Raw genomic sequence first — 18,554 nt, 5'->3', positions numbered from 1 at the left:
GGGGCCTCTGCCCGCCCTCCTTTGCTCCCTCAGCCTCTTGGTCCACGTGGAGAAGAGCCTTTAAACGTGGGCACTCGCGGGGAGTGCCCCGTGAGGATTCTGCAGATGCCACGTGAATCAGCAGTGATGGGGGGGCTTGGGGAGCTCCAGGTGCCGTGCTGAGGCCTTACAACCACGCCGAAAGCGACTCTCGGCTCCGTTTTACAGATTCAAAAGCTGAGGACCAGACAGTGGACGGGGCTTGTCCAGTGTCACCGGCCGCTAGGCGGGACAGCCAGGTTTCCAACCCGAGTTTCTCCAGCTCTGCTAAGCGCTCAACCGCAAGGGAAGTCTCTTCTTTTGTGACTGAGAAGCTGATCTAAATATTTTCCAGGAAGAAAAAAAAAAAAACTCCATTGTAAAGAGAAAAATATCTTTTCACCATTTGGCAAAGTGGCCAAAATAATAATAATAAATAAAAATAATACATATGTATGTGATAATATCAAGTGCTGATGAGGGTTTGGGAAAAAGGCACATACCCCTGTGGGGAGTGTTAATTAGAGCAGCCAATTTACTCTCTGAAGTCAGTTTAGCAGTATTTGCTAAAATAAAACCAGTACATATTCTTTATGAAGTCCCGCTGTTTGATGATGTTGACTGTCAGGTTGTCGGTGTGGGGGTAACTCTCGATCCCTGCTGGTGAGAGCTTTTACTAAAAGTACACTCTTATCTGAGAATGATTCTGTAAGGCCTAATAAAATATAAAACACACATGCCCTGGGACCCAGCAAAGCACTTCTCAGCCTCTGTCCTCGACACACACACACATAAGCTGCCAAGGATGCAAAGGCAAGGGTTATCACTTTAGCAGTGTTTGTGATGATATTCTCCTATATTTCCTAATGCTCTAAGAGTTTCGTTTTGCCTGTGGATTTTAAAAAAGATCCAGTCCTCTGAGTAAATGCACTAAAGAAACCTAAACAAATAAAAGGAGGGAGTTACAAAGGCACCCCCCCTCCCTTGGGTCTTGGGTGCAGGGGAGATGGGAGTCAGTCTTTGGAGCCCTCCATACTGGACTCCAGGGCTGAGCCGGCACCACAGAGCTAGTTAACATTCCGGGACCAAAGGAAGCCTCCAGGCTGGGGGGAGGGACTGCAGATGGATTCACCCCAGGGATTCCCAGCCCTCTTTGTAAGTCAGTGTCTAGGGAAGTTTGAATGGCAAAGGGTAGGGGAGAGGGGGCCACAAAGGGAGAGAGAACAGAAGGCGGTTGCTAGGAGATGATGTGAAAAGTCTCAGCACAAGCTTGGAATCTGGCGGAAACCACTGATCTTGTGCCAGGGTTTGGGCAGACAGGTCCTGGGCCTATTTCCGGCACCAGACCTCTGCAGTGCGCCAGAGAGAGGGAAAGAGAGGGAGATGGAGGGAGAGAGAAGTAGAGAGGAGGGAAGAGGGAGGCAGGAAAGAAGGGAGAGAGGGAGAGAGGGAGAGAGAGGGAGAGAGAGGAGGAGGCGGGAGGGAGGGAAAGGGAAACAGAGTGGGGAGAGAGAGACAGGAAGGGACAGAGAGGGAAAGAGAGAAATTGAGACGATTTAGAGAAAACCCTAAAACAAACGAACATACAAAAATTCAGGAACACTGCCCTATTCTTTATCAACATGGAGGAATAAACAGTAAAAGAATAATAGAGGGGGTCACCCGGGGGCCAAATCCAATCTCCTGCCAGTTTTTAGACAGTCCAAGGTGCAGGCTACGAATGGCTTTTATATTTTTAAATGGCTGAAAAAAAAATCAAAAAGAGAATGACTTGTCATGACATGTGCAAATTATGTGCAATTCAGATTTCGGTGTCCATAAACCAAGTTTCAGGGACAGAGTCCCGGTGGGCGGTGTGTGCACCATCCGCGGCCGCCTTCACACGGCGACAGCAGCGCTGAGTGGATGGGACAGAATCTGCACGGCCCCAAAAGCAGGCATTTTCTACCCGGCCCTTTGCAGAACACATGCGCTAAGGAAAGACCCCTTCCGAGGCCAAAGGTATACTTTGGAGCTGGAACAGAGTAACACAGAAGAGCCACTGAGTACTTCCTGTAGGTCTGGGTCTGTGTTAAGTGCTTACCATGCATATTTTTTTCAGTCTCCAAAATACCCCAGGTGTGGAGGCTATTCCTTACATCTGTATCTCACAGATGGGGAAACAAGGGTTGGAGTCAGGTTCCCAAACCAGGCTTCATGTTAGAAGCACCCAGGAAGCGTTTACACCTCCTGATGCTCAGGGCTCACCCAGACCTAGGATCCCACAGGGAGTTGGCTGAGCGAGACTCCAAGCCCGCATCTGTCTGAATTCAGAGCACACGCATTCCAGTCCAAAGACATTTCCTCCTAAGTGTCGAGGTTCAGAGGCTGGGCTCCCCTCACAGCAGGTCGTCGGCAACGCTCCTCCACGTCTCCCTGGTAAGAATGTCTACTGTCGCTTGAGCACCTACCATGAGCTTTGCACAACTTCCTCACTGGCTTTTCCCTCAGTCCCTTCGGATCACCCCGCACAGTCAGTGGGATGTCCCCACTTCTCAGCGGAGGATCAGACCAGGTCAGAAGGACTTGCCTGACAGTGTTTGCTCCTAAGGGGCAGGGCAGCGAGTGGGAGGAAGCATGGTGCGGGCTTCCGGGCAGCTGGTGATGGTCTGCCCCTCGATTTGGGTGCTGCATTCACGGGGAGTTTGGTTTCTGAAAATCCACTGAGCTGATGTGAAGTTTTCCGTATGTATGTTATGTTGCAATAAAAAGTTAAAAAATGCTCTGCCTAAGGTTACACAGAAAAGCTAGGATTTGAACCCTAGTCTGCATCACTGTTTCCTGAAGTGTGTGATGCGGGCCTTCTGTACTGCAGAGCGCGATCATACAGTGAGAAGGCTGTGTCCCGCTCACTTCCCCTTCAGACCTGCTTCCATCATGGAGGGAGTCTCTCTTGGGCAGCAGCATGTCTTGAATTCTGCTGAAACCCTCACCAACCTGCCTTTTTAACAACAGGAGAAAAGACCTTAGCTTTAGAACCTTGGCAAGCAATGCACCCAGCTCGACTTTAACACTCTTTTTGTATTTTCATTACATTTAATCTTCCACAGTTACCTTCTAAGGCAGCTTTGACTCATGGACTAATCCATTCCTACTTTCTTCCTGAGTCACAGAATTCTGATTTTTGTACCAACTAAGAGGACTCACTTTCCAGTTTCCCTTGCAGTCAGGTGGGCCAAGTAGTAAGCTCGGCCAATGAAAAGCAAATAGAAATTGCTGGGTGGGGCTTGCAGGAGTGCTCCTTGGGTTAAAGGCACGCAGGCACACTCTGTTGTCTCTCCTCTTTCCTGATGCCTGACTGATGGCTGGTGACTCGGCAGCCATTCTGGGCTTAGCAGCCTTGATGATGGGGGTCACGCAGTAAGGACAGCAAAGCAGAATGAGAGAAAGAGCCTGGGTTCCCAGTAATATTACAGGGCTGACAGATGAGCCTTGGTTTCTCTTCTCCCGTTCTTCTTTTTAAGTAATAAAGAAATAAATCTCTGTCTTATTTAAGTCTATTATTTCTGCTTTCTATTCCCAGCAGTCAAATGCAATTCCTTACTGAGGAATCTTCGATTTTTAGCAGATTGTATTTATTTTCCAGTTTTAGTGTCATAAAGCTTCTTAATTTTTTTTTTTAAAAACCAAAATAAATGTAAGTGCATCAAGACAAACACTCACAGGAGAACACTCCTCTTGGTTGCCCTGGTGTTTGGGGATCTCATCCCTGGGCCCAGGTCCAAGCCACATCAGTTCCCAGGGGAGCCCTCACTTACCAGCTGTCTTCCAGGGTCTGTGTGCTGTTCCTTCCCTCCTGCCTCTTCTCCAGCTCCACAGCTGTCTGTTCCAACAGAGCAGACACGGCATCCTGCGGAGACAAAGACATGCGTCCATCTGGGCACTGTGGACATAGCCCCACCTGGCAGGAATCAGAGCGACTGACCCTCCCAGTGAATGGAGGGTAAAATCGAAGACCAGAATCAGTCTTGCCGTAAAGTCACATAAATTGGAAATACGGTCCTTAGTTCTTCTAACTGACCATTCCCCTGAGAACAACCTCTGTATGCATGGGTAGAGTTTGGAAGCCAGCTAAGTTTAGTGTTTGAGTGAGACAGAATTACAGGTCTCCGGATGTAAGGAGATCATAGCGTTGTAAAGGGAAACCATCCCATAAACCATCAGCAACAAGACAATCTGAGGACTGTGAGAGAGATAAGTACTGGGTGTTTGGGAACAGAGGAATGGTGGCAAAGCTAGCCTGGGGAGGTTGCATTCAGGGAAGGCTTCCTGGAGGAAGAGCATTTATCCTGAATGGTGTCTACAGTGAGGAAGCCTGTGTGAATTGAGGAAATTAACCTCTCTGGGACTCAGTTCCTTCTAATAACTACTCCACCTCAGATGCCCAGCCATCTCCAATTCTGGGAGAGGCTCTTCCTTCCATCCAGCCAGGTGCTGCATTTGCAGAAGGGCATGGAGCTGTGGCCTGGCTCACCGTGCTTTCAGGCCCCGGGGTGGCAGCCAAAGCTCCTGCTGACTTGGGCTCCCTGCTCTGTTTCTTCAAGTACTTGTAGCTCAGGAGGTTGTACCAGCGAGTCGACCTCTCCCCAGACCGGCAGACCTCAGCCAGGCTGATCTGGGCACCTCCCTGTTGAGGACGGGAGAAAACGAGAGCATAAGTGGGGGGGGGGGGGGGTGACAAGGTGTTCAGGGAACTTGGCTTCTGGGTGAGGTATGGAAAACACCTCTCCAGGTGAGGTGGAAGCTTCCGGGAAGGAAGAAAGGGCCAGGTGTTAATCATTTCCAATAACTCACTCACTAATGCATTTGTGCATTGACTTGTGTGGGTTCTTTACATATTTGGGATACTAACCCCTTATCAGATACATGATTTGCAAACATTCTCTCCCATTCAGTAGGCTGCCTTTTCATTTTGTGGATGATTCCCTTGGCTGTGCAGAAGCTTTTTCGTTTGATATAGTTCCACTTGTTCATTTTTGCTTTTGGGTGTCAGAGTCAAAAAAGTCATTACCAAGAATGATGTCAAGGAAAAAGATTTTGAACAACACCAAGCTCCAGCCACAGGGGCTAGAGGAATAAAATATAAGATATCTATACAGTGGAATATTATATACCTATGTATAAAAAAAATAAGGAAGCTCTCTAGGTACTGATGGGGAGAGTTCTCCAGGCTATATTATTAAGAGAAAAGAGAGAATAGTGTGGAATCAAATACACAGTGCAGTACTTTTTGTCCAAGAAATGGAGAGAGGGTAAGTATATAGACATATATATCCTCTCTCTATATATGTATTTGCACCATATTTGAGGTGCAAGGGAGAGTGAACATGATCACATAATCACATATGCAGCAAGAGATAAGAAATACAAAGAAAAACCAGTCCAAGTGGCTACCTATCTAGGAGAGGTGGGAGGGGCGAGGGGAGTAGTATTCCCCCTCAGTAAAACTTTTCATACAGTTTCTCTGACTAATGTAAATAGATCTGTTAAGATGAAAACAAATTACCACCAATTCACCTAACTGAATATAGCCCCAGAGAGAGAGGATTTATTTCAAGTGACTTAATATTTTTACTGTATGTTTAGCATTCACCCTTTGTGGAAAGAACTACGAAATAATTTGAATTACTCCTCAGAGGTCTTAACATTTCAACACACCCCCTTTTGCAGAGTCCAGACTAGGTTTGGGGTCTAGTACACTCACTGTCCCCACACGCAGGGGGCGCTATGCCAGTGGGTGGTGGAGACACCAGGAGCCTGCGTGTGACCAGGGTCCGTGGCCATGCAATGGCTCAGGATGGGGCCTGGGATGAGGAGGGAACTCTTCAATCCACCTGGGATCCTTTCTTCCAGTTTCTCCCCATCTCAGGATGTACCGGGGCCTGGCAGGGGCTGTGTGAAGCCATTGTGTGGCTAAAGGTGACCTCTAGGAGAAGAGTGGTGAGTAGGTGGAGAAAACAAGGCAAGTTAACTCCTATCTGCAGAGTCATTTCAGGAGCTAAATACCTGGCACATTTTAGGCACCTAGATAAATTTAAATATACACAAATACGTTTATATATCACTCATTGGTTTATTTAATAAGTGTTCTTTGAGCCCTTCGCAGACTCCTGGGGAGACAGACAAATACAATGTACATCACAGTTGAGAATATGTCAGGCCATGTTTGAGGGGCAATGGGGAATGAATATAATGATGGCTTTCAGGGGCGATGCTGCCATTGGATTATGCTAATTTCAACAAGATTCACTGTCTATTTTGGGCTGGCTGGTAGGTGTGCATATGGTCTACCTTGGTAAACTGGATGCCTATGTTGATGGCATTTACGCATTTTTTTTCATTCATTCATTCAACAAACACACATTCGCCCAGTAGACTCTACGTGCCAGGCATTGTTCTGGGGGCTGAGGATACAGGAGGACTGAAGGCAGAGGAAAAATCCCTGCCTTCATGAGTGTACAGGCCAGTCTGGAGGAATCAGATAATCAATAAGAAAATTCTGTATTCTGCTTTGCAGAGTCTAAGATGCCATCAGTTATAAAGTGTACTATTATTTCATGCACAACTAAGAAAGAAAAATAGTTGCCAATTAAACTATGACCTGCCACCCTGTGTACATTGCATCTTGATTTCACAGATGAGCAAATGTGAAAATCACATGCACCTTAATATCTATGATGTAGAGAAACGTTGGGTCAGGGAAAGAGCTGCAGAGGAAATCACACAGGGAAAGGGGACAGGAGGGGATGAGAGAGGGGAGGGGACAATGTCATTATAAATAGGGTGGAAGGAGGTCCTCACAGAGAAGGTGACATCTGGGTCAAGATCAGAAGGAGGCAAGGCAGTGAGATTTGCCCATTAATAGCTGCGAAGAGAAAGTTCTGTTCAGCAGTGCAAAGGGCTGGACGAGGGGGCGTGCTGGTGTAGTCAAGGGGCACAAGGAGGCTGGAGGAAGAGTCCCGGGGACAGACCGAGAGATAACAAGGAGCAGATCCTGGAGGACCTGGGGGGCCAGGCCGAGGCCCGGGTGTTGACTCTAGGTGCAGACAGAGGCACGCCTTTAGTCATCCAAACCCATAATCCAGGTAGAAGAGGGCGATGGTGATGTGTGACAAAGCTGGACTCTGTGTTTGAATCCAGACTTGTCCACCTACTCGCTGGGTGACCTGGGCCAGTTATTGAGCCTTTCTGGGCCTGGAGAAGTGGAGATAATTCTTACGTTGCTTCCTAGGGCTGAGCTGAGCATTAAATGAGATACGGCACGCAGAGTTCTTAGCCCAGCACTGGACACACAGACACTGCTCAGGATGGGTACTATTGTCCTTGCCTGGCTGGTGAAATGGCTCAAAATAGACCAGAGATTCCACAAAGCCGGCAGTGCGGGGAGACCCTGTGTGGGAGCTGACAGCCCTTCTTCTCGTGTGTCACTTTCTTGCCTCCTCCAGCCACAAAACACGACAGCCTGACACTCTGCGTCCCCACGGGATCCGGGAAAGTAGGCTTCCCGTTGGCCACGGATGGAGACAAGCCACGGCGGGATGAGCGCTTTGGCTGCTGCCATGGCAACCAGCAACGGCCAGGCTTCAATTAGGAGGGAGGAATAAAAGGCATCCAATTAGGAGAAGAAAACAGGACTGAGCCTCTCCTCATTTTGGAACGCTCGGGGCTGAGGACACGCTTCACTGGAGGAGCCCAGGCTGGGAAAAGCTTTCCGCTCCAGCCTTCAGCATCCACCCACCTGCTTGCCAAATGCTTCAGTCACCTTCCCTTCCACCTGTGGGCTCCAGCGAGCACCGTGCTGGCACAGAGAAAGCACCCAGGGGGGCTGACTCGGGTGGGCTTCAGAGGTGGACCTGCCTGGGTCCTAACTCTGCTCCTGCCACTTCCCCACTGTGACCTTGGGACAGTCGCACCCCAATCTTCTCACTGGTATAACAGTACCCATTTTATAAGGCTGTAGTGAGGATCCATAGAAAGAATATGGGCAAGGAGATGAGCTCACCATATAAACGGCATCCAATAAACGTATGTTATTGCATTACCGTTGGTAATAATAACAACAATAACCACGTACATGGCGATGATGCTGTTATGTGCCCAGCTGAGCAGCACAGGGATGGGGAGTGACTTCCGGCGAGACCTACTGTGTGCAGACACTTCATTGCTTTACATCCTTGCTGTGGGGACCAGCAGCACGGGCAACTGGTGTGCACGTGAACGTTCGAGAAGCACTGCTTCAGCGCTTCACATGGTCCTCAGAGGACCATCTGGGAGGTAGCCAGTGTTGGCTGGATTTACAGATGAGGAAACTGAGACAGAATTAAAGAGTCTCAGGCCACACGGTGGGGAAGGGCAGGGCTGGGGACTCAGCCTCAGGCACCAGGGATGTGGCCCTGCAATTCCACAGCAGAAAAAGGAGCTCCCCACTCCCCACTCCTAGTAAATCTGGGAATGCTGTCCACCTGGAAGAGCCCCGGCCCAGAACCCAGGATAATCTGTGTTTTCTCCAAGCCTTCTTCCTGAAGGGTCAGGTGGACCAATCCCCAGAAGGACAGAAGGCTGGACAGACAGACAGACACAGTCCTCACCAGGCACTCCTCCAAATGGCTCTTGTCGGTGGCACAGACATCGACTCTTAAGGTCTTCTGGTGAAGGGCTGGATAGGACATGGACACCCAGAACACCTCGTTAAACAGCAGCGTGTCCGAGGCGTCCAGGGGTCGGGTCCGGAACAGGCAGGTGGTGCTTTCGGAGCAGGGAAGGATAGCCGCACGAATGTTCCTACAGGGACAGAGATGCAGGAGAGCCTGGGTCAGGTCGGGTCAGCTTAGGTGTTGGGCTGACCAGTTGCTGCAAATCCCCAAGGAGACAGCAGCGGGCCAGGGTCTGCGATTTCTCTGTCGTTATGCGGTCGTTCATGAGGGAAGCACAAAGGGCCCCAAGGATAACACGCTGCTCTTCCTCCTGAATCCCCCGGTCCTTAGACCCTCAAAGCACGGGCACCCGAGGCCCGTGGTGCGTAAACTTCTGTGTGTAGGAGGATCAGCGAGGCTGCTGGGTCACACTGAGGGACCCTCACACCACTGCTGGTAGGAAGGCAAAATGCTGCAACCCCTGCGGAGGGGTAGATGCCAGTCCTAACAAAATTACACATGCGTTTACCCTTTGACCCGGACAGCTGGCTTCTGAGCATCCTTCCACCAACACCGCTGCACAGTACCAATGAGACACGGAGAAGGTGGTTTATCCCGGCACTGTATGTAACAGCAAAAGACTGCACACAACCCCAGTGTCCAGTGTTCCTTCTGTTTTGCCCACTCTCTGGCCTGCCTCCCTCCTTCCCATGTGTTGCACCCACAGATGCTGGCTGGGGTGCAGATCACAGAAATAGATGCTCCTGCTGCTACACTCAAGGCCTACATTCTAGTAAAGGAGAAACATGTAGGCAGGTAAGCTCAATGAAACACAACCCGGGCTGCAGTGGGCAGAGCCGGCGGGCAGACCGGCAGGTCTTCGCTATATTATCAGCCGCCAGTAACACCCCTCACACTCTGCCCACAGAAGCACAGTGATGCGAGTCGGCTCTTGAGAACAGCAGACCTGGCTCTTTCTGCACGGAATACTCAAGCTCGGAGCCAATGAAAGGGGCCGTGATCTTCCTTTTGAGGCTTCAAGCTCAAAGGCAGGAGTTTGCCACCCCATTCTTAGTGCTGGCACCTGGCAGGGGCTCAGGACGCACACGTCGAAGCTGTCTAGAGCGCTCCTCTCCAGAGTGAGCGTGTTTGCCACTGTGCCCGCATCCATGCAGCCCTGAACCTGCAGCGCAGTCATACGCCCTAAACACCCACTGTGGGTTTCCTGGGGCCCGCGGCTGAAGCAGGACAGAGCAGGAGAGCGTCCCCCGGGATGGCCGCAGACAGGGGAGAGGGTAACACACACCCCGTCAGCTGCATACTCACACTTTCTGGTCTTGGTGCGGCAACAGTGCAGAAAGGTTGCTCAGCTGCATGATTAATATTGCAAATTGCTTATTCTTCTCGTCATACCTGAAATGCAAAGGGGCACATGGAGCACCGATCAGGAACCCTTATCTCTCCCTCCCTTAAGAATCACAGACGTGGCTGCTGGCAGCTCTGGGGACCGTGGTGAGCTGGAGAGGACAGTGTTTGCTGCCATGCAGGGAGAGCTGTCAGAATTTTTAAAGAAAGCCAGAGGTTGTATGAAATTTTCTGATATTTAAATGTTGGCAATTAATTCCCATTTAGGAAAAAAAAATATTGAGGCCATCCCGCATCAAGAGAAGACAAAAACAAGAAATCTGGGGCTGACTTTGGTCCAGATGAGATGATAAGACAAAAGCCACAGCAATAAGGACCAAACAGACCAAGAGGAAGGAGGTCTCGGTCCCCGCTGGCTGTGCCGCTGGACAGCGCAGTGAGTTGGGGCAAGTTACAAGGTCTTCAAGCCTTGTTTTTTCTCTTTTGTGAAATGGGGAGCTGGGAGGCAGAGAAGAGTCACCCACAGGGAGCCCCACAGCTGTCAGGGGGTCCTGCTGGCTCCCTAGGCAGCCCTGAAGGTCAATGCTGCAGATGAGGAAGAGCCCCTACATAGACCACGCCCCTCTGTCCCCGCCCTCCCTGCCACTCACTTCAGGGCGATCTGAACCCGGGCTGCACCCACGACTTCTGATTCGTCACTGTCGAAAGCAGCGGCTTCTGAAGCACCCAGTCTGGAAGACAACACGGGATAGCAAAAGGCTCAGGCCTCCATGCAGTGACCTGGGGCCAAAGGCATTTTCCAGAGACGGGGTTCTCTCTGGGCGGGTGTGGCCAGATCCTCAGGGAGGAAGGTCTGGGTCTGCTCAGCCTCCCTGAGGACCCTGCCTGCCCACCACTGCTCTGGGTCCCTCTAGCAGAGGCTGCTCTCTATCCAGCACTCGCTCCCCTAGCCATACACCCTTGACGGTGACCTTGGAACTAGCAGTCTCCCAGATGGGAAGCGCCTCCAGCCCCGGGAGGAATAGAGCTGTCTGCATCTTCACCTCCCTCCCATGGGTCCCTCCTGCATACCTAGGGGGCCCGGGCTCTGCGTATTCAGAGTTCCCGGGGCTCGGGGACCCACCTCTGCACAGAAGCCTCATACACACCACTGTCCCCGGCCACGGATTCATCCGACACAGCAGCCGAGACACAGGCCAGTTTCAGGCTGCACCCCTGGGCCATATTCACCACTGAGGGAGAGAGGGAAAAAGGCAGGACGGCAAGGCGGGGTTTAGAAATGAAGATATTGTTGTCACGACACATACTTTTGATCCCCCTACTATCCCAAGATGGTCCTGGCAAAATCCAACCACCTCTGAACGTGACAGCCAGGTCCTACCTAGTTTGGGGGTGAAAGGGTAGCATTTGATTCTGTCTTTAACATCCAAGATTTCAAAGCCCAAATCACCTGGGTTCAAATCTCAGCTTCACCTACTGCATGACACTGGGACACAGATTTCATCTCTCAAGTCCCAGATTCCTCATCTGCAAAGTGGGGCTAATAATGCCCACCTTTTAGGGCTATTGGGAGACTCCATGAGACGTTATAGAGAAATCCTTAGTATAGAGAATGGCGCAGGGGAAGTGCTCTAGAGAAGTCAGTGCCGCTAGCCTGTTACTACACCATTTCCATCACTATGGTGGTGCCTTCTAGATCGACCCCTACACACCTTGGGCAAAATAACAGCCCCTGGACCCTTGGGAGGGGCAAGAGGGGGAGAAAGGGAAGGATTTAAGTACTGGCTTTCCAACTCGGCCCATTCCACTCCTAGCTCAGCTCATCTCCCCCGCCCTTGATGCAGCCCCTCAGGAGTCTCTGGCTTGGAGCTCAGACCTAGCATTCAGCCCGTGCTGCACATTCCCGCCTTCCCTAATGGATGCCGATGGTGTGCCAGGTCCATTGCCAAGTTCAGAGCTACCAAGATGAACGGGACAGTTCCTGACCTCCGCACAGCAGGGGAAGGACGGATTCGGGTGCTTCAGCCTCACAGCCAGCACTTCTGAGCACCTGCTCTGTGCCAGGCAAGGGCGTGTGCAGACTGAGGAAGAAGCTGGGGGCAGTGCAGGCTGGGGAAGGGATGGGGACCATGAGCCTGGGAGAAGCCAAGGGGCCACCTGGGTGTGGCTTTCCCAGCCCGTGTCCCACATCTGTGGCTGCAGCCCTGGGGACCTCCTGCCTTCAGATCCATCCCTCTCCACCCTCCACTAAACCACTTAAGGAGATTAATTTGTCTGCTGACTGCACAATGGCACTAATCGCATAACCTGCTTAGTGTCTGAGCTCAGCCTGGCATCGCTTGCGGTGGGGAAGGCTTCTGGAGACGGCGTGAAGAAATCCCGACCTGAGACGTGAGCGGTCTCGGGTCTCCCAGGACACTGTGGGGGAGGGCGGGGGGGTCGCTCCCTGCACCCGGCTGGGGTCCCAGCGCCCCTGAGCCAGCTTATGGAAGCCCTTAGACAGGGAGCGCCGGGAATGCTTCCTGAGCCTCGTTAGAGGTTCCACCTGCACCCCCTCCTCTCTAGAGAACAATTTTCTCAAGTTTGCCACCTGCTGTAGTAGGAAGCCTGTTTTTATTTTTGTTTGAGAGTGCTCGGCAAGACTCTCTTCCCGATGAGGGAGCCCCAGGGATCTCTCGGCTCCTCTTCTAAGGAAATCGCTGGCGCTCATCCAGAGGAGCTTTTAATTAACCAGGAAATCTCGGCATTCCCCATTTGCTCCCACCGGCCCTCGCACACAAATGAACGGATAGCTCTGGGCACAGCAGTGGCCCTCCTGCCCATTCCTGGAGCCTCAAGGCTGAGATGGGTCGAACTTCTAGCTGGCCTCACGGAATCCACGGCTCAGTGCGGGCTCCGGGCAGGTGGTCCTGGAGCCAGTCCTGACTCTTCTGCTTCTCAGCAGTGACACTGTCCTTGGACAAGTCACTTACCCTTGCTGTGTCTCACTCCTCTCGTCTGAGGATAAAAATAGCACCCACCTCACACAGTTGTGGGACTGGCAGGAGTAAGTATGCATAGGAGGGCCTGTATCTTGCACACCTGGACTCAATTAATCACCTAGCTCAGTCCAGATCATCACACCAGACAGGTGTGGTGGGGCCAGCGAGCACCAGGAATGTCAGGAATAAATACACAGAGCCGCTTCATGTCCTGAGAGGAGTGTGACAATAAAGAGGTTGGGTTCTGGGGGCAGAAAAACCCAGATTCCAATCCTCACTTCCCCACTTGTTGGCTGGGAGACCTAGGGCAGGTGATAGCAGCTCTCTGAACCTCTGTTTCCTCATCTGTGAAATCAGTATAATAGAAAAAACCTATTTCACCACAGAAAGCACACTGCCCACCACATAATGCACCCCAGTCAGTTAAAAAAAATTTTTTTTTTGTTCTTTTGGAGGGGGAAGGTAATTAGGTTTTATTTTTTGATTAATTAATTTTATTTTTTAAATGGAGGTACTGGGGAATAAACCCAGGACCTTGTGCATGCAAAACATGTGTTCCACCACTGAGCTATACCCTCCCGCCACCAATAAATATTAATAGCACAACTTATTATGCGATTGCTGCTAAAGATAAAGATTTTCCTCCTAATAAATCTTAGCTGTCATCATCCACATCCTCTCCCATTTTGAAGCTTCCGACCTGAATCTCAGTCCATGCCATAATGTTCTTTCTGACCCTGTGCAGAATGGGAGTCACATATCCATCCCTGGCTTCAGTCACGCAGATCTGTGCCACAATTAGGATAAACTGCAAACTCCTGACCGTAGCCCCGCAGGCTGACGGGACCTGTACCCTGCCTGATGCAAGGCACCCCGGCCCCTCTTGCAGACCCTTGCTCCAGCCTCAGAGAGTCTGCTCTTGCTTCTCCCAAGGCTGGCTCCTTCTCACCGTTCAAGCCTCCGTTCAAGTGTTGCCTTCCTTCACCACTCAGTCTGAACTGGCAGCCCCAACCTGAAAAGCTCCACCACACCCCCCGTTTTATTTTTTTCCTGGTGCTTTTATCGGTTTGGTTGTACAGTTCTGTCTGTGCCTTCATTGCATGTAGGCTTCCTGGGAACCGGGACCTTGTCATCCTCCACACTGTATCCTTGTGACTAACCCACATGGCATATCTGTTCAATGAACAAATGAATGAATCCACGTACACCCCTTAGCACAGGACCCGGCATTTCATTTCAGTATCTGTTGAATGAATCCACCATGGAAAAATCCTTAGCTCAGGACCCAGAACATAGTAAACACGTAATAAATTCCTACTGAATGAATAGGTAAATCGATATACCACGTAAAGAGCTGGCACACAGAAAGCAGTAAAAGTTGCCCGTAGTTATGATAATTGTCATTGGGGTCTGGGACTCAGACCATCCTCCTCCCTCCTCGAGCCTCCCGCCCTCGGACATGGTGCCCTCTACCTTGGCCCGACTGCTTGCCCTCCGGTCCTGGTTCCTCCAGCCGGTACCTCTCCCGGGTGCTGCTTCCAAGGCTCAGTTCGCCGAGAGTGGCACTCAGCTCGGGGTCTTCAAACTCCAGATTGCTCAGGAAGGTGTCTCCAGCCAGGAGGGGGTCAGCGATGAGAGGGGAGCAGGGCGGGGAGGGGGACGAGAGCGAGGAGCGGGGGGACAAGGAGGTCATGGACTTCGGGGTGCCGGACACGGAGCGCAGAGCCTGCAGGCGGCCGCCCGCCTCTGCCTTCTGGGTCTTGGCCACCTCGTCCTCGTGGATGGTGGTGATGCAGCCCGAGGGCCGGAAGCCCGTGGCCCCCTCCAGGAGCAGGAATTCCACCTTGCTCTGCAGTTCCGAGTCCAGCTGCTCGAAGGGGTCATAGTAGAGGTCAGTGAAGCTGGCTGAGGTGGAGGAGTCCAGGCTGGAGGCAGCCAGGGAGCCCCGGCTGGACGTGAGGGATCCAGGGCTGCTGCCCGAGGACAGGCTCTGCATGCTGCCCGAGAGGCTGGGCCGGGGGAGAAGGAGGGCGAAGACATAGAGTGGGTGGGCCGCTTGGCACATCCCACCTGGCGCATAGAAAAGCACCGCGGGCTCTGAGAACATATTATCTCTTTGGACCCTCTTGACAATCTCCAGCATCCCCATTTCGCTAAAGACGATATCCCGAGGCCACGTTGTCAGGAGGCGGGGGGCAGAGCTGGGATTCCAACCCCAGCCAGCTGCCTTAAAAACCCACTTTTCCCTCTCTGTTTCTCACACCTCCACCAGCTGCATTCCATTTGTGCATTTTACTATATTTGAATTCAGCCCCAAATAATGCTTAACATTTTTCTTCAAATCAACTCATTTTTTACACGTTCACGTATTTATCTTAAAAGGAAACTTTACATCCTAAGTGTAATCTGAAAAGCAGTACCACTTACTACAAACTGAAGACAACTGTTAAAAATATCTGAAATATTCTACAATTCCAGCCACCGTGCCCACAGAGGCCCAGGCCCGAGGCCCGTTCTCTCCGTGGTGTGCAAGTTGGCTGGCGGGGATCAGAATGAGACACACGAGCACCTGACTGGGGCCCTTCTGTGTGCTGTCACAAGGACAGGATGCTGCGGTCTGGGGAGGGGAAGGACCCTGCCCCCGGCCACATCAGGCCCAGCCCAAGTCCCCTAGACCATCCATCTGCCTGCTGTTCCTCTAAGTGTGCATACTGAAGAGGACATGTGAAGGGCAGAGGCTGGGCTGGGCCACCTGGGGACGCCTGCATCTGGCCATGCCCCGGGGAATACCCACTGTGCCGCCTCCTGCTCACCTTTTCAGCTGGGAGTGCAGCGCTGCTACCTGCCTGGTGGCTTCCTCCAGCTCTCTCACCAGCTGGCTCCTCTTGCTGTTTAACTTTAACCTGAAGGGAGAGAAGACATGGGGGAGGAGGCTCAAGGGACCCAGCCTCCATCTCCCTGAAAGAGGAGTGGCAGGCGTGTACTCACGGCGATGTACACACGGACCGCTCCCACCCCAGCCCCCAACAGATGCGCGCAGACGTCCTGCAAGGCTTATACTATGATGTCTGGAGGGAGATGGCCTCCACGTCACATCCTACAATAACTGCTCTGTTCATCACCTGCTACACACCAGACGCCGAGTAGGAAGCGTGTGACATTGCCTTAATTCATTTGCGCAATAATTCTGCATCTTAAGAATTCTTTTTTTTTTTTATACCACTTTGTATATGAGAAAACTGAGGTTCTTAGAGTTAAATAGTTTACTTAAAGCTAGAGAATTAGTGGCAGAATTAGGATTCCACCAACCATCCCTCCCTGCGCTGTGCACAGGTATGCCGGGGAGAGAAATCAGCTGAAGGCCTGGTAGATGACCACACGTAGACAACCATCCACAAGCCAAGGAGACAGGTGCCAACACCTTGACCTTGGACCTCTGGTTTCCAGGACTGTGAGAAAACAGAATTCTCTTAAGTCACCCAGTGTGTGGTATTTTGGTTTGGCAGCCCTAACAAATGGATGCACCATCTCAGGGTAAAGTATATAAGGGAAAAAAGGCAGGGCCCAGGACCAAGCTATGAGTATTTACAGCATCCCGAGGCTGCATGGACCGGCAGGAGTCAGCAAAGGGGCTGGAGAGGATGGTTCCAGAGAAACTGGGGCAGAGCCAGGTGAGTGTGACAGAACTGGGGAGCAAAGACAGGCACCAAAGCCCACCACAGCCTGCAAGTTCCATCAAGCAGACCAGTGCCCTCACCCACTCAGGAGGGCTGCTGTCGCCTACCCACTGAATGAGTGGTTCTCAGCTTGTGGTCACAGGCCTCCCGCATCAGAGGGAGACATCCTTATTAAATGCACATTCCTGAGTCCTACTTACATGGACTGAATCAGAAAGCCTGGGGGCAGGGCCCAGGAACCTGTGTCTCTATTACCTATCCCAGGTGACGTTTAGGCCCTAAGGCTGAGGAGCTGCTGCACTGCAGGGGGACTGCAAGGTGGGAACTCCCCCAGCACGGAGCACGGTGCCCACCACACGGACGTGCTCAAGAAGTAACTGAATGGAGGACTTGCCCCCCCGTTGAAGGAGGGAAGGCTCATCCCCTCGGCTGAAAGACCCGAATGTCAGATCTCCCCTGGACCGATGCGTACCACTGTTGGCCTCTTGTCCCCTTATGCCATCCGGTTGGAGGGGGAATGACTGACCCACTACTCCCCGAGCACAGCCAACCCAGCCTGGGGTCTGGGAGAGAGAGTTCATTTCCATGGAACACCTAACCGGGCCATCTCTTCACCGACACACCCAGGCCTCCAACACAGGCCCTGCCATGAAGACCAGAGCTCGCTGGAGACACAACTGGAAAGTGATGAGGGACAGGTGGGGCTTGTTACTGGGGAACCAGCCTTGTGAAATTACAGAAGAGACCGCGGGAGCAGTGGACAGAGGGGCCTCAGCATGGTTCTTGGCCAGTTCAATCCCTGGCGCTGTTCTTCCAGAGTCCTACCCGGGGCTGGGGAGGTGAGGGCCAGGCAGGAGGCTGGCAGATGGAGCCTGAAATGAACAAAACCTTGATGCTTAATGGAACAGACAGGACTGTGAATCTGACCCTCCCTAAGAGCAAAACCTTGAAAGGGTGTGAGGTCTGGGGTCAAGGAGTGGCTGGGGTTCACCATTTTTGCTCTCGTTTTCCTTTCCTCTGGGAGAAGACCAGAGAAGCGTTTCCTGGGAGGAAATGCAGGTCCCCACTGGAGCCCCAAAATGAGGTGGAGGAAACTAGGAGCCGGGAGGCCTTGACTTCCTGAGCGCGGTGGGTGTAGCCACCAGCAACAACACGCAGGTGCCGAGGCCGCCTCCCGGGGGCGCTGGGCTTAGCGGGCCATATGGTATTTGTGTGCAGTGCCCGGCACATGCAGGGAGGCCAAGAACACATTAAGCGTGGAAACCGGCAGAGGATCCAGAAGGTGGGGATGGAATGCCCCCAAGCTGCAGCTCAGCACCTGGGGTGCTGGTGAAAAATGCAGGAGCCTGGGCTGTGTCTCAGGGCCTGGGGAATTGGTCCTGGAGGATAGAGGGGCAGGGAGTCCACACTCTAACAAGCACCCTGCGTGACCGCACGGCGGCTCTTGGGGGGTGGGTGGGGGCACAGGAAGGCAGGCGGAAGCAGGAGGTAGGACGGGGTGAGGGGAGTCAGGATGTCTGTGCCTCTAATTGATCTGTGATTGGGTTTTGGCAGGCCCTGCGGTGTGTGTGCCCTTCCTAGATGTGTCTATTCTTGTCCTTCCCAAAGTCACCTTGAACGGAGACGCTGCTGTGTGCAGGTGAGGAACACAATCCTCCCATTTTGAGAGAGAAAAGAGAGAAAGGAGCATGAGAAAGAGAGAAAGAGACCGAGAGAGAGGACAAGGGGGTCGGAGGGATGAACACAAGACAGACGAACAGGAGAGGCCAGAGGCAAACAGCTGAACACAGACGGAGACTGCTGGATGGGCTCTCTCCTCTCTCCCCTGCAGGAGGCTCAGA

At 52.1% G+C, this 18,554-nt stretch overlaps 1 protein-coding gene across 2 annotated transcripts in view; it reads right to left on the bottom strand.

Annotated features, from left to right (window-relative positions):
• The window catches only part of WWC1 (WW and C2 domain containing 1), a 132,121-nt gene that overhangs the window by 15,654 nt on the left and 97,913 nt on the right, over nucleotides 1-18,554 (bottom strand). For both annotated transcript variants that reach the window (XM_031437762.2, XM_064480083.1), the window contains exons 10-17: nucleotides 15,850-15,939; nucleotides 14,510-15,045; nucleotides 11,179-11,287; nucleotides 10,706-10,786; nucleotides 10,017-10,103; nucleotides 8,646-8,838; nucleotides 4,532-4,684; nucleotides 3,816-3,907 (exon numbers count right to left, since the gene is read on the bottom strand). In XM_031437762.2, coding sequence (XP_031293622.1) covers nucleotides 3,816-3,907; nucleotides 4,532-4,684; nucleotides 8,646-8,838; nucleotides 10,017-10,103; nucleotides 10,706-10,786; nucleotides 11,179-11,287; nucleotides 14,510-15,045; nucleotides 15,850-15,939 — 1,341 coding nt within the window. The remainder of the gene's footprint in view (nucleotides 1-3,815; nucleotides 3,908-4,531; nucleotides 4,685-8,645; nucleotides 8,839-10,016; nucleotides 10,104-10,705; nucleotides 10,787-11,178; nucleotides 11,288-14,509; nucleotides 15,046-15,849; nucleotides 15,940-18,554) is intronic.

Source organism: Camelus dromedarius, chromosome 27 (genome assembly GCF_036321535.1).
Source record: "Camelus dromedarius isolate mCamDro1 chromosome 27, mCamDro1.pat, whole genome shotgun sequence".
NCBI classification, from domain to species: Eukaryota; Metazoa; Chordata; class Mammalia; order Artiodactyla; family Camelidae; genus Camelus; species Camelus dromedarius.
This window is presented reverse-complemented; position numbering and strand designations above follow the sequence as displayed.